Source organism: Lethenteron reissneri, chromosome 15 (assembly GCF_015708825.2).
Source record: "Lethenteron reissneri isolate LAM-NWPU_2019-01 chromosome 15, ASM1570882v1, whole genome shotgun sequence".
In the NCBI taxonomy this organism is placed as follows: Eukaryota; Metazoa; Chordata; class Hyperoartia; order Petromyzontiformes; family Petromyzontidae; genus Lethenteron; species Lethenteron reissneri.
In genome coordinates, this window is record NC_083793.1 from 7,682,020 (window position 1) to 7,696,239 (window position 14,220).

Sequence of the window (14,220 nt, forward strand, 5' to 3'; positions counted from 1 at the left end):
GATTGGCCGTGTCGGGTGGTGAAGGGTTACGACACATTTATAAATAACGCGATCTAAACCCAAAAACGTTGATTATGACATATATACCGTAGGAAAGTGCAGCAATGGGACTGGTTAGTGCACTCTGCGATGAATCCGACGACCCGGCGACCTTAGTTTAATTACTGGTCACAGCGAATATCAGCAGTCAGTGACATTTGAACTGGTCCTGAGGCTCTACCACCTCATTCACCAACCTGCACTGAGTAGTACTGGTGAAGTATGGTCAAACAAACTGACGTGGTGTATGAAGGACTTCATCCAGAAGTGGGTTGACAAAGGGGCTGTGAAGTATGAATCGTTTATGATTAATACTGCAGTAAGTAGAATTGCTGCCACTTGAGAAATCATATGGTTTTACTAACCCGGAAGGCTGTCATTTTATTGTTTCTCTAACAGCTTTCATGTGCATGAAACCATTTATTTAACGCACGCATTACCATATAACCCATTACAAATGACATGTTACGTGTATATCACGAGTAAAATAAAATACATCCACACCCATTGGGGATTTTCCATGAACTGTTCTGAAAAATAATAATCGCACATCACATTTCGTGCAATTACATATAATGAATAATCTACCATTGGAAATACATACTGAACACATGTAATATATGTATATACTATGCTTTTAATGTTCACGTATATATGTGTGTCATGTGGCATATTATCATCAAATTGCTCTCTCTGTACAATGAATAACCCCTAGAGCACTGTGTTTGCACCCCATGCTGTCAACCCCTGGGATTGTATATCCCAGTGTAACCCAAGCAGAAAATGGAACCTTGCAAATTATACACCGTACAGCTTGGCCTTGTGCCGGGGATATTAATTTGTAGTGGACTGCTGCGATGTATTGTGAACGAGCGACACCGGACATGGAACCCCCTTCCCTGCCGACCGGCGTGTTTGAATGTGTTTCACCCCCCATTCGCAAACCTGAGCAGAAAACGCTGATTCTAATGCTTTCAAAAAAGCCATTGTTGCTGCTGTATAATTTTTATTTCAAGCGGTTAAAAGTGTGACTTGAGCAGGACAGAAGGGATGATGATGGCAAATGGCCAAGAATTAATGATAAAATGACAGCCAATTAATGGACCAGGTCCGAGAGAATATCCATACCGTGCCGGAGATGGAGCGATGGAATCAGCTCATGTGCAGCTGCTGTGTGGATTACTACGCGAAGTACTATTATGAGAGATGGTGGCAGCAGATTGTGGAAACCTTCATCCAGCAGTAGATTGACCATAGTTGATGATGATAATTTCATTCAGCATGACTTTCAACTTTATTAAAATCGCAGGGAGAGTTATACATTTTATTTAAAAAATTGTCACTCAAAGTAGCCTACAAAGGAAGGTCAATGATGTACAGGAATGTAGCTGGATTTTATGTTTTAAATTTATAACTTGTAGAAACAGATGCCGATACTCATTGCTCAGGATATTCTTGAACTGAATTGTGTGATGACTCTATTTTTTCTGTAGAAAACTTACTTTCATGGATAAAAATCGATGTGTTCATGAAAAGCCACAGTTGGTCTCAAAACTATGTCGAGTCCAGCATTGTTCTGTTCAGTTCCCCTTCAAGAGGTTGTCATGTATGTGAGAGGAAACTGGAGTACTCAGAGAAAATACATGCATACATACAGGCAGAGAGAGATACGGACATACACAGAGGCTCACATGGATGGGTTCTCTCACCCGTCTGTTATTCTGCCTTCTCCTCCGCACGGCACCACTCAGCAGTTTTGAGGGCTTCACGAGTCTCTACTATCCACCGCACCTTGTGTGTTCTGCATTCGCCAACACTTGAATAAAAGTGCAAGACACAGTGAGGGAAACAAGTATTTGATCCCCTGCTGATTTTGTACGTTTGCCCACTGACAAAGAAATTATCAGTCTATAATTTTAATGGTAGGTTTATTTGAACAGTGAGAGACAGAATAACAACAAAAAAATCCAGAAAAACGCATGTCAAAAATGTTATAAATTGATTTGCATTTTGATGAGGGAAATAAGTATTTGACCCCTCTGCAAAACATGACTTAGTACTTGGTGGCAAAACCCTTGTTGGCAATCACAGAGGTCAGATGTTTCTTGTAGTTAGCCACCAGGTTTGCACACATCTCAGGAGGGATTTTGTCCCACTCCTCTTTGCAGATCTTCTCCTAGTCATTAAGATTTTTGTTCGTTGTTATTCTGTCTCTCATTGTTCAAATAAACCTACCATTAAAATTATAGACTGATCATTTCTTTGTCAGTGGGCAAACGTACAAAATAAGCAGGGGATCAAATACTTTTTCCCTCACTGTAGCTGTTTATCATGTAATAAATGTGTTCTTATTTTATGGATAACATCCAATTACAAGTACAAATAGAAAACACATTCGTGACCTCCCCGATGTGTTTTGAATTCTACTCCAAATTGTTTGGCATGATGTCCGACGTTTTACTCCGCGTGAGGGAAGCTTCTTCGGGAACGTTATTGTTCGTTATCACGCAAAGACTGCGCAATCATCATGTCGAGTTTCTTATCTAAAAGAAGTCGGTGGTAATAGTGCATTGCTGAAGAAGCTGCCAGCACATGGAGTGAAACGTCGGACATCGTGTCAAACAACAGGCAATAGAAATAAGAGCAAACATCGGAGAACTGCAAAGCACAACCACTAAATTGTAAAATTGTATTTTGTTTGATATGATTCCCTTTGCCTGGCTAATTGAAAAAATGCCTCTCGCCTTTTGTTCCCAAAGGCTGAGCATCACCCTGAAAGAGATGCAAGCTTATACATGTCTCTACCTTGCATAAATATGTGAAATAATTAGAAGTATCTGTTGTACATTGACGTGATGACATTCATGAAGTGTTGGAATAAGTTATTTTATCAAAGGTCCTGGTGCTGAAATAGACTTGGCCATCGATTTATACCACACTTTTTTTATCGTCCATAAGAAGCCTAAACCTAGATAAAAGGAGCGGTTTTGTATGCGTCGATGTTTCAATGTCACAAAAAGGGCACATTTCTATTCCATTATGTTGTTGATAGATTTGCTGCCAGTGGTTGGTTGAGGCAAAAAAAAACAATTTTCCTGACTGCCCAGGTGGATTGTTTGTCCATCAAAAAAATAGACGAAAATGCATTCATGTGGACGGTGCACCATTGTTGAAAATAATGGGCGAATGAGCACTGAGCGCATGTAAGTATAACCCAAGTGGGGTTTATTTAATCTGGAAATGGGTCAGGATGACCTAAAAGTCTATCCAGAACAATTGCTGAAATTTTGGTTAAGCCAAGCCGTGCTAGGGCAGGGATGAACAGAAATGTGAAGAGATCAATACAGTAATGCCCCCCCCCCTCCTCTAGGGAGTTAAATAAAATTGCAAATTACAACCAAACAGAAATTGAATGTCAACCAGTGTGAATTAAACAGAGCCCATGCAGTATGAAAGGTAATGCATCTTTTTTTTAATGCAAAGCAATCCTCCCTATTTGAAAGGCCGATCGTTGTTCAACCACAAGGATTTTCATAAAAAGAGGTGACGGCATTAATTTTCTTGAGAACCAACATTGTGGTCACTCTCGTCAACAGCATCATCTCAAACATAAAGAAGAAGATAACTTTTCCAATTAAAACGTGAAAACATGTATGTGTTCACAGTTTTATTAAAGCAACAAATTGTTAATTTGCATGGCATCGCATTCCCCTGGGGCTTTTAAAACATGACTCGCAAACATGATCCTGCGTCCATAAAAAAAAAACATTTTCTCTCGCTGAGAATAATATATTCTCCACTCATTAGTAAAGACACACGTTCATATTAAGACTCTGACATGTACGCCTTTAAGGAACATGATTTACTTAGCAAATAATGCTTAGAATTATCATTATTGTTTTATTTCACTCGTGCCATCATTTATTCTGTTGGCACTCTCCTTTTCCTTCAAAATAAAGCATTGCCGTGGGTCACATCGCCTGCCGAGATCCGGCAATTCCGCACCCAAGATAATGTTTATTCATTATTGGTTTGAAATGCACAATAAAATATGCATGCTTTTGATTGCTGGTTGCTCATGTTTTTTCAATATAATTCATTAACGAGCACCGGTAAAATGTCCACGTCTCCCCGCGTGTCTTGTATGTTAACGGAGACCTCTGCCAGCGGGCTGACAGTGTCCTGGCCTCGTTAAATGCATTGCGCTTACAGTGGCGGCCAAAATGAGCTTCTGTTCCTGCGAGTTGCCGATTTCAGCAAATTTGAATTGGCAACGCAACTGTTTGGGCCACTCTTAACCGCTTGCGGTAGCAAGTTGTGAAGCATCAAAGAGGCGCAATCAATATATATTTGGAATTGTATTTCTTTATTATTGTTTTACAATTCGCTTCAACTGTATGGCAGGGTGTATGCAATGCTTCTGGCTTTATTAAGGACGCATGGCAGAGACTATACTAAGATTGGTGTATCCGCTGGGTGACGTTAAGTTTGGAAGTCACCGAAGCCGCGGCACACTTTGAAGTGCTGGAATGCTGCACGCGTGCGCCGTCGGCATCGTCGTTTCCGATACAGATCCGGCATACAAGTTAACTGCTCGCGCTCTGGTTGAAAAAAGAAAAATAATTCTAATTATTCAGTGTAACAATTTTTTTCATTTGTTTTTATCCTGGGTAGTAAGTGTTATTTTCTAATTGCTTATGCCTCACAAGTACAGACAATGGCTATTATTCCCATACAAACTTTGCTTTTGTGACCAGGACAGTGATATTTTTAAATATACCTATTTTCAATGAGAAAACGTGTGCATTTGTGTCATTCCTTCACATCAAGAAGTCCTGGTCACAGAAGCAAAGTTTGTGGGGGAATAATAGACAATCTCTATACTTCATAAGCAATTAGAATATAACACTTAAGACCCAGGAACAAAAATCGTGTTACATAGTGTAATCATGCCCCTGGGTTGCGTGCGAAAGACAGTATCGCAAACTGCTCTCTGCATCGGAGAGGATATGACGCTTTCTGTTCCATCTCTTAGTGGACGTTAAACATGCCAAGACACGCTTTGCACGAGTAATGTGCGAGACAACGGTGCACTATTGTGGTATTGAAACCACCTATAAATAATTACTAAAAATGTTCAAAGAGTTGTATATGCTGAACTACTTTCGAGTGTTTAAATCGGAGGAATGCTGTACAGTCTGCGACGCTGATTAAAGTATGAACTAAATACAGTAAATATTTCTACTATAAACAAAAATGGTATGCACTGTATATATTCTATCTTCGAGTGATACGCTTGCTCAGAATTACGTTTTAACCCCTTGTAGAAAACTTGCCATCCACACCGTGTGGAAAAAGAAACGTATCCGCCATGCACAATGGCTTTACAGAACAAGAAGAGCCGGTCACAGTCTGTTGAGCATATTGGCCGCATTTTCCCCCCAAGCATCGCAGGTGTTAGATATTGCCCAGTTTAAGTGCTGCACCCAGGGCAGATGCTTTGAAGCACGGAATACATGAAGCCATTGTGGAAGGGGGGAAGGTGTGGGTGACAGTGTTGAAATTTTCACCTAAATGTGCCATCCTTAACTGTTTGAAAAAGGTCATACCTTGACTTTATCAGAACAAAAGATTTTATCTCATGGAAAACGTTATTGAATACACTTTTTGCTTTTTGAAACCACGTGTTAATTGTTTCTTGAAACCACGTGTTAATTGCCTACAGGTTTTGTCACGTGCAAAAGCACAACAATTGGGAACGCAACAGTGCGGATGCTTGGAGATGGCTCTAGGAAAACAGGGCAAAGGTGCGGCCCTGCAATTGCTCGCTAACAGCCACTGTCGGCGGAAGGGGGCTTTCCACTCGTGCAAGGGGGGTATTCGAACGACTCTCTTCCCATGTTGACCAGATGCGTTGGAGGATGTGGGCTTACCCACGCTTTACCCCCTCCCCTCCACCACACACGACGACCCGTGATGCGTTCAATCACACTGCTGGGTGGACAGAGGCGCGCGGGGGGGGGGGGCTTTGAAGGAATTGCACCATGTTCTCAACATGCCGCGGCCGAGAGGTGCAATAGAAGCGACGGCAGGGCCAGTGCGTTCAGAATCAGAATCGGAATATTTGAATTATTGTGGAGGGATTCGATGGGCTGTGATGCGCTTTTTCACAGATGTCCAGTTTTACCCATAACACCACTGTGGCAGCTATGCTGTAGGTATACCATGGCATGTTCCTACTGGTTGCAATGGGTTATGTCGAACTTTTTTCGCACCGTAAGTAGACAAACATTCTAATCGGAGGTGCAGGGAGGTGTGTACTACCATCCACAGACGTGGGGCCACGATGACCAATCTGTTAATGTTTCAGCATAACCATTTAATAATAAATTGATAACTTTTTGCTTGCGTGGAACCCCTTTGTATGTTGCGTCTAGCTAAATACTGCAAGGGAACAATAACACGGCACGTCTTTTTTTATTAGTTGTCTGCTCTTGTGCATGCACAATACTCAGAATATACGGGGTGCTTCACCTGACACTGTCTTTCCGACAGACCTGTTTTTCACCTGAGGACGGCTGCTTGCGTTGTGGCCGAAACGTCGTGAGAATTATTTTATTATGTTTTATTTTTATTATTTTATTATTTCCCTTCTACGTGACTTTACCGAAAGAACCAAGAAGATGAGATCCAACCGTTTCGATCAAAACAAGCAATGCCTCGTCTATTAGTACAGTGAATATCACGTTCGCTGCTGTGGATTTGCCTGCGGAAACATTCTTCGATTTATGAGGCTTCTCCTGGAGGTTTAGCGCGCTGCTAATTTACGGAGTAGTCGCTCCCAATGAGATGTTTTATTGCGCAAACAATTTAGAACTGCTCCGATGTAAATTTCTCCACCGGAAAACGGCTGTACAACTGTCCTGAAACGTGCCGTTGTTAATTAAGAAACTCGCTCCGCGTATTTCTTGCGCGCGTTAACGCCGCAGTCAGTTCAAGGCGTCCGTTGCTGCTGATAGTGCATCAAAAAGGGACTTTTGCCGTGACCCTCACGTTCGAAATAGAGGAGAGCACAGAGCTTGCGCTTAATCTTTTCGAGGTCATCGGCACGGCGCCAGGCATGGTAAGCGCACCGACTCGAAAGGGCAAAGTGCCCTTGCTGCTGCTACTGCCTTGTCACCCAATGACAATGTAATGTCGCATAAACGACCAATTAATTGGAACGTTAGAATTGAAAGTCACGAACGCCAGTGAGAAATGTATGAAAAATATCTGTTTTTTTTTGTTTAAATAAAGGGTCTTGCAAAATTCCTTGCACATTGATTGGTCAAAAACTGTGAGGGCTTAATCTGTGTATTCCCACATTGTTACTTTAATCGAAACCAGCAATGGCGGGTGATGTTATTTCACTAAAATGGTCCCGTCTTGTGCTAAAGCAGACAGCTTTTTGCGAAATGAATCTTCACGTGCGATCATTAATTCAAAACGAAATTAATGGACACCATCTGTCCCTCTTGTTTTAGTGCCGAGGACCAAGTGGAAGCTGTCATGAGATCTACAGGGGTCTGTGCTCTACCTCCAAGGTCTCTTCAATTCCAGTACATCACTGTAAAAAATAATGACTCATTAGGGCCGTCAAGGCGACGCTAACAAACATCGGCACATTCCGATGAATAGGATGTGACAGTAAGAGACCGAATAGGAAATCCACAGAAATGAAATTATGTATGTAGCTAACATACAAACAATTGTTTGTGCAAAATATGGTCACTTATTTTCATGCGTGCATTTGCTACATCTTTCATAATATGGAACAATATAGCTGAGAGCGTTTTAATATACATAAAATAAATATGCCCTTTTAAGCTGTTGGTTGATGGTCACAGTTATTCAAAACACGGCTTGAATGTCAATCCACTCCTGGGTGCTGTGTCAGTTATGAGTGCTGTTTAACCATACTTCAGCATGTTGGTGGATGCAGATTGGTTCACGTATCAATCGATATCGATGTATCTCTGTATGTTGAACTTCTTTCACACCGTACATAGCCAGCCATGCTAATCGGAGGTGCGGGGGAAGGACAACAAATTAAACACAAAAAGCCGTTCTAAATAAATTAGTTTTCAATCTGGATGATTTATAAGTGCATAGCTCCAGTGGCTTCCTAATGTCGAGAGGAAGAGCGTTCCAGACGGCCGCAGAACAGCATCTGAAAGCGCGCGATGCAGTGACCGTCTTTGTTGGATGGCGAGCGAAAAGCCGCTGCCAGGATGACCGGAGTGTGCGTGATGGTTTATGCATTCGTGGCAAGCATTTTGTGCATAATGAGTGCAACTTCATAAGATGTTAACCGAGACCGGGAATTAAACTCAGGTCGCCGTGATGATGGAGCAGTACATTAAGCACTGCCAACTGCTCCACACGTACAAGTGTATTTTCAAACAATATCTTTAAAAAATCAAAACATTCGTCAGTAATACTAGCTTAAAAATAACCAAAAATTATGGGATATTTCAGGCAATGTCCGTTTTAATAGCACATACATTACATGATGTAGTTTTTTGATAATCTGCCTTAACCACTAGACCTTGCATGAGCAATTAAATAAACTGCTACCATATGCACACCTGATTAGAAGACAAACTATGGGCCGTGTGTGGAAATTCTCACATTTGCTGTGTAAAATAACATTTTATATCTCTCGGCATGGCAGTTGAAATATTGGGCCATTGCCCAGCAGTATAAACGGGGTACAACCACAGTCGAGCGGCAGCTCCCATGCGGCGGGGTAAAACGTGGGTAATTCCCCCTCTTCCAGCATGTCGCACTGGTGTTAAAATATCATCCAAAGCCTCAAGGGGGTCTCCAGAGCTCCCTTGAGTGGAGGCCCTTCTGCCAAGCAACGTCAGGGATTGCACCTTTGCCTTTACAAATCTCCTGAAGTGGAGGAGGTGTCTACCAATTTGTAAATTGTATACTTTCAAATTGTACACTTTGAAGTATGTATTGGACCTGAAGCCAACCTGAAAAAAGGTAATGTTTTTGATAATATACTTTAAAAATTATATGGTGGCTTTTCTGAACGATAGCAAAATGCTTGATTTAATACGCTAATGGATACAGAAAGGATGTAATCACTTTAGACACATTATTGGATAAATAACGTTAACTCGTTAGTAAATTCTATTTTGTGGCGTTCTGATAATAACATTTGAAGATGCAATTCTAAATATCGCAAGCTGAACGAGACCATCTACATATCTCAATCAGTCCAAGTCTCCTGTAAATAAGGTGATTCGTGCTTGGCCACCTCCACTCTGAGTCCCCCCTTCTCTCGACCTCTTGTAAGAAACAGACGATGCATCCAGCCAACTTCTGCTGGCTCCTTTCCCTTCACCTCTCCCTCTCTTCCCTCCCCTCTCACCCCCGACATCTATATGATATCCTTAACTCTACTCCCCTTCGTGTGGTGTGCCACTGGTAAAACAAGCTTTACACTTATAAAGAAAGTATCAGACGGCTTTCTCACTTTTACCGCAATCTTAACCGAGAAGCACAGCCAACTCTCTACAGAACTCAGCGAGAATATCGATTTATTTTTCAGGTTCAAATTAATCCCAGGTGGCCAAATAAATATTCTGGTAAAATCCTGGATTTTTTCAGGATGAATACAAATTCAGAAAAAATATAAATTCTGAAATTAAAACAAGAGAACACCATCAATCTAAAGTCTAAGCTGTTCCCGCAGTTGAACAAATCTGTTTTAACGTGAGAATTATGAAAAAATTAATAGTATTTGTAAAAAAAATACGGTACCTTCTCACCAACCTATATTTAATCAAAGATGAAAAATTAAATGCATAGGGTATACTGTAGATTTATTGATCGTGAAAACTCATCATCAAAAGGAATCTATCCACTGCTGGATGAAGGCCTTCTCAAGCCATCATTACCATGTCTCATGGTCCCGTGATGTAACTAACAATCCTTCGGGCGTCTGATACCATCGTGTTCCCCTCCTATGACTGCCACTCAATCACTCTTCTTATTATTCTAGATGACTGCGAATGCAATCCAATATTTTCTATGCTATGTTTTTTTTATGGATTTGTTCTGCAAAAGTCATCTAGTGGTTCAAAATATATATATATTTTAAAAACTATTTTTTGAGCCCACGAGCGGTCTGAAAATTGTATTCCGCTGGTCTGCTGGAGCTTTCCTGCAAAGCGACGAGCTTAATTGCCTTGCACTCTCATCGGAAACTCCGTCTTCCATAGAAACATCTTCCGCATTGTACGTCATACATCAAAGTGTGATTATTATAGCTATGTCAATTGTGCTCCGTTGCGTCAAAAATAAAATGTGCATTACTATGATTGAGGATGCTGCCATGGTGTTAATGGTCAGCACACTGGAATTGCAACCCAGAGGGTTCCTATTGAAGCTGCGGAAACAATATTGCCTTCACTCTAATCCCAAAAAAACTCTATTATGGATAATATTGCAAGTCTCGAAACCCCCCCCCTTTCATTTATCTCTGTCCACCCAGTGGTATAAATGGGTACACAACAGTTAGTCTGCCAGCAGGTCACGTGTGGTAAAATGTGGATAATCTCGTTTTTTCGAATATATTTGGCGAATGTGGAAGCAAAGGTCAAAATGCCCTCTAGAGCAGTGGCTCTTGACCTTTACTGCAGCCTTGCACCCCTTTTGGTTCTCAATAGTTAAACATGTATAATGTTAATCAGTACATAGGTTTGTTGAAATAAAGTAGTTGCACTTACGTGGCCATGCTGATTTACCTTCTAAGAAAATCTGGCCATGTCTCACACCCCCATAAAGAGGATTTCACACCCCCAGGGGGTGCGTGCACCCCAGGTTAAGAACCATTGCTCTAGAGGAGGACTCTGGAACTCCCCCTCGTAAAGGCCGTAGCACCAACAGTCGTATAAATAAGCAATTGTAAGGGCTGCACATGCAGCCATTAATACTGTGATTGGGCACTATAACTAAATGTGACTGAATCAAATCACTCTTATTAGTTAAATAAATAAAAATGGTAGTTTCAATGTGGACCCTGGAAGCTATGCAGCAGAGGTCGCAAACGGGTTTTGTTTCCTTACCCGTACCCGTACCCGGCCGCACCAGGGTCGCAAATGGGTACCCGTACCCTACCCGAAATGAGTGACAAACGGTGACTCACCGGTGACTCACGGCCTACCCGTACCCGGCCGCACCAGGGTCGCAAACGGCTACCCGTACCCATACCCGGCCGGGTACGGGTAGCCGGGTATCGGGTAGGGTACGGGTATCGGGTACCCGGTTGCGACCTCTGCTAAGCAGCGACTGGCAGGACTTGCCGGGTGTTGTAGGCGTGGGGCTGAGAGGTGTGGCCAGGAGATGGCAGTGCTGAGTATGACCTCCTTCGTATGCGAAGTGGATTTTATCCAGGTTCTCAAGTTTATTTATCAGAAACAAAACATTTCAATGCAAGACACTCCTGAGAAAAGGCGCTTCAGACATAACAAAGATGTTTTTTCTGAGTAACTAATAGGTATTGCTGGATAAGAAATTGGCAGCTGTAGCATTGCCTCCATGGTAAATAATGGAATGATCATAACAGCTTATTCATAAGATGGGTTTCCAAACAGGCTTAGACACATTGAGGACAGGTTAGTTACAGTGTTTGTGGAATCACTGTGTGTTTTGTGATCTGTTTAATGCAGTTTTCAAAGTTTACGTTTATGCATTTTTACTTCTGGAGAACAAAAATAGGACTCCAATCACATCGTAATATTCCATCATGCTGATATTGTATACATTTTATTCAAACAATCTAAGTTACGTTTTCGATTATTATTTCGTCTCAGGAAGATGTGATAAATAAAGCACTCAGAAAGCAGACATTGTTAGCATTTAAATTTCAAAGCATTATCGTCATCATCCATTGTATGCTCATGCCTGAGATGTGGATTGCAACGTAAACACACAAACATAATGATGCTGATTGTGAATAATGAACGAATCCACGATACAGGATACAGCAAACCCAACGGGTGCTGATCAATGCATTTTTAGAAACTCTGACAGTTACTAACTTAAAGCCCACTCGTGATGCAATCAAAAATAATGTAATACTACCCTAAATATCATAGAGATTGCCAGTGACATGAAGACATAAAGTCACGAAATGAAATTAACTGCTCGTTAACAAAAGCAGCTCTGTCTATATCTCTACAAATATTACAGTGATCAATGGGATTAGTAACAATGAAGCCAAATTAAATCACAGAAGTAATTATGCATTACCAATTGCATCATACCCCAGTCTAAAGCAAGGCTTTTATTAGCAATGAACTAAATATACATTAGGGCAATTGAATACAGTAAACTTTCTCACCAAAATGAAATTGTTTTATGCCTTAAGCTTAATTTGTTTTAATGTTCTTTTTGCAAAGGTTATTTATTTATTAAGAACACTCTAACACAGCAAATAGGGCTGTTGTCACGATCTCATCATTAGCACGATGGACTTGTTATCCAAACGTCGCCGGCAGTAGAAACAAGAGTGGAAGTTTTCTAAATCCCCTCTGCCTGTGGTCCCTCACGGGCACAGTGGCCGGATGTTAACTACCTCGCCTGGTATACAGGGGGTCATGGGTTCAATCCTGAACCTTGATGCCTGTATATTTGGAATTTGCATGTTGCCCCTGTGGTCGCGTAGGATTTTTCTCTGGGTCCTCCGGTTTTTCCCTCCATATTTCGCATCAACGTAAGTTTAGAGCATTTGGCTGCTGTAAATCTCCACATGATAAGCCACTTCGTTGAGCTATCATTTTCGGCCAGGTCGCTTCTGAAAGAGAGCTATATAGCTCAGTGGGCTTTATCTGGTAAAATAAAATAAAAATAAAACTATTTGAGTTTTGTAGTAGCATAAATGAGTTCATCACAGTTAATCCACTCGGCAGGTCGTGTGCGGTGAGATAACAGGTGGGTCCTCCCAAATCATCCAAGACATCTCGCTAGCGTGGAAAAGTGGCCCAAATTCTCTTTACATGGGGATCTTTGGAGCTCCCTGTAGCTGATGCCCTTCTGCCAAACAGTGGTGCGATGAAGGGATCACAGGGCTGCATCTTTACCTATAACACAGATATGCAGTCTATTCATGTGTGCAGGGATTCATATTCTTGGCTCTTTCGGTAAAGTCACGTAGAAGGGAAATAATAAAATAAGAAAAATATAAAACAATAAAATCATCACGACGTTTCGATTTCAACAAAAGCAATCATCATCAGGTGTGAAAACCACAGCGTGTTTTTCTTAACGTTAGCACCACGGACAGCGACTAGCGGTTGTTGAGACGGACCTGATGATGATTGCTCGTGTTGCAATCGAAACGTCGTGAGAATGTAATAGTTTTAATTGTATTATTTTATCATTTCTCTTCTACGGGACTTTACCGAAAGAACCAAGAATATAAGCAAACATATTTGTACACAACGATACATTTCCCAATGCTGGTCAAAAGAAAAAGTCAATTTGCAAGTAGCGACATGGCCCAGTGGTAGCTCGTTCACTGCTTGTTGCAGAGGTGCGCGGTTCGAGGCTGGCAGGCCACCCTGGTTAATGCTGCAGGATTGTTAAACCGTAAAACACACACGCCATCTGCTTCACAGTGGACGTTAACAATACCGCGATGTAATTAAAGGTGAGTAGCCCATTGTGTGGCGGTAACATGTTCCACGTTTACAAAATAAACAAACACTTGCAAATTTGTCAATTGGAATTACAAATAGTCATCATCGTGGCCCGCCTTCTGACGGAATGATGCCCACTTGCAGGTTTATTCCGAGTCACATTGTGCTGCACAGGGCTAGCAGCCACTGAGGCTTGCCCTTCGATTCTTTGAAATGAGACGTGATGCAAAGTCTGTTTTAATTCATTTCAGTTTCTGAGGAATACAAGCACCAATATAAATGTCATATAAGGGGCCATCCATTTCATACGTACGGATGGAGGGGAGAGGGGGGGTTAACCCAAATGCATACGCTTGCGTATGGGGGCTCTACTGACAATGTACGTATAGGAAACGGGGGCGGGGGTGAAGCCTCGATAATAATTTGACTACATTGGCCTTCAAATGAGCCACAGTTCAGTTTATTCAGCTGTCAGACAACAAGT

General features: G+C 41.6%; 1 protein-coding gene across 4 annotated transcripts in view; it reads left to right on the forward strand.

Annotated features, from left to right (window-relative positions):
- The window catches only part of LOC133342651 (IQ motif and SEC7 domain-containing protein 1-like), a 290,148-nt gene that overhangs the window by 112,297 nt on the left and 163,631 nt on the right, over positions 1–14,220 (forward strand). For 3 of the 4 annotated variants that reach the window (XM_061551935.1, XM_061551938.1, XM_061551944.1), the window contains exon 2: positions 7,563–7,622. The exons of the other annotated variant lie outside the window; for it this stretch is intronic. In XM_061551935.1, coding sequence (XP_061407919.1) covers positions 7,563–7,622 — 60 coding nt within the window. The remainder of the gene's footprint in view (positions 1–7,562; positions 7,623–14,220) is intronic. 4 annotated transcript variants of the gene reach the window in all.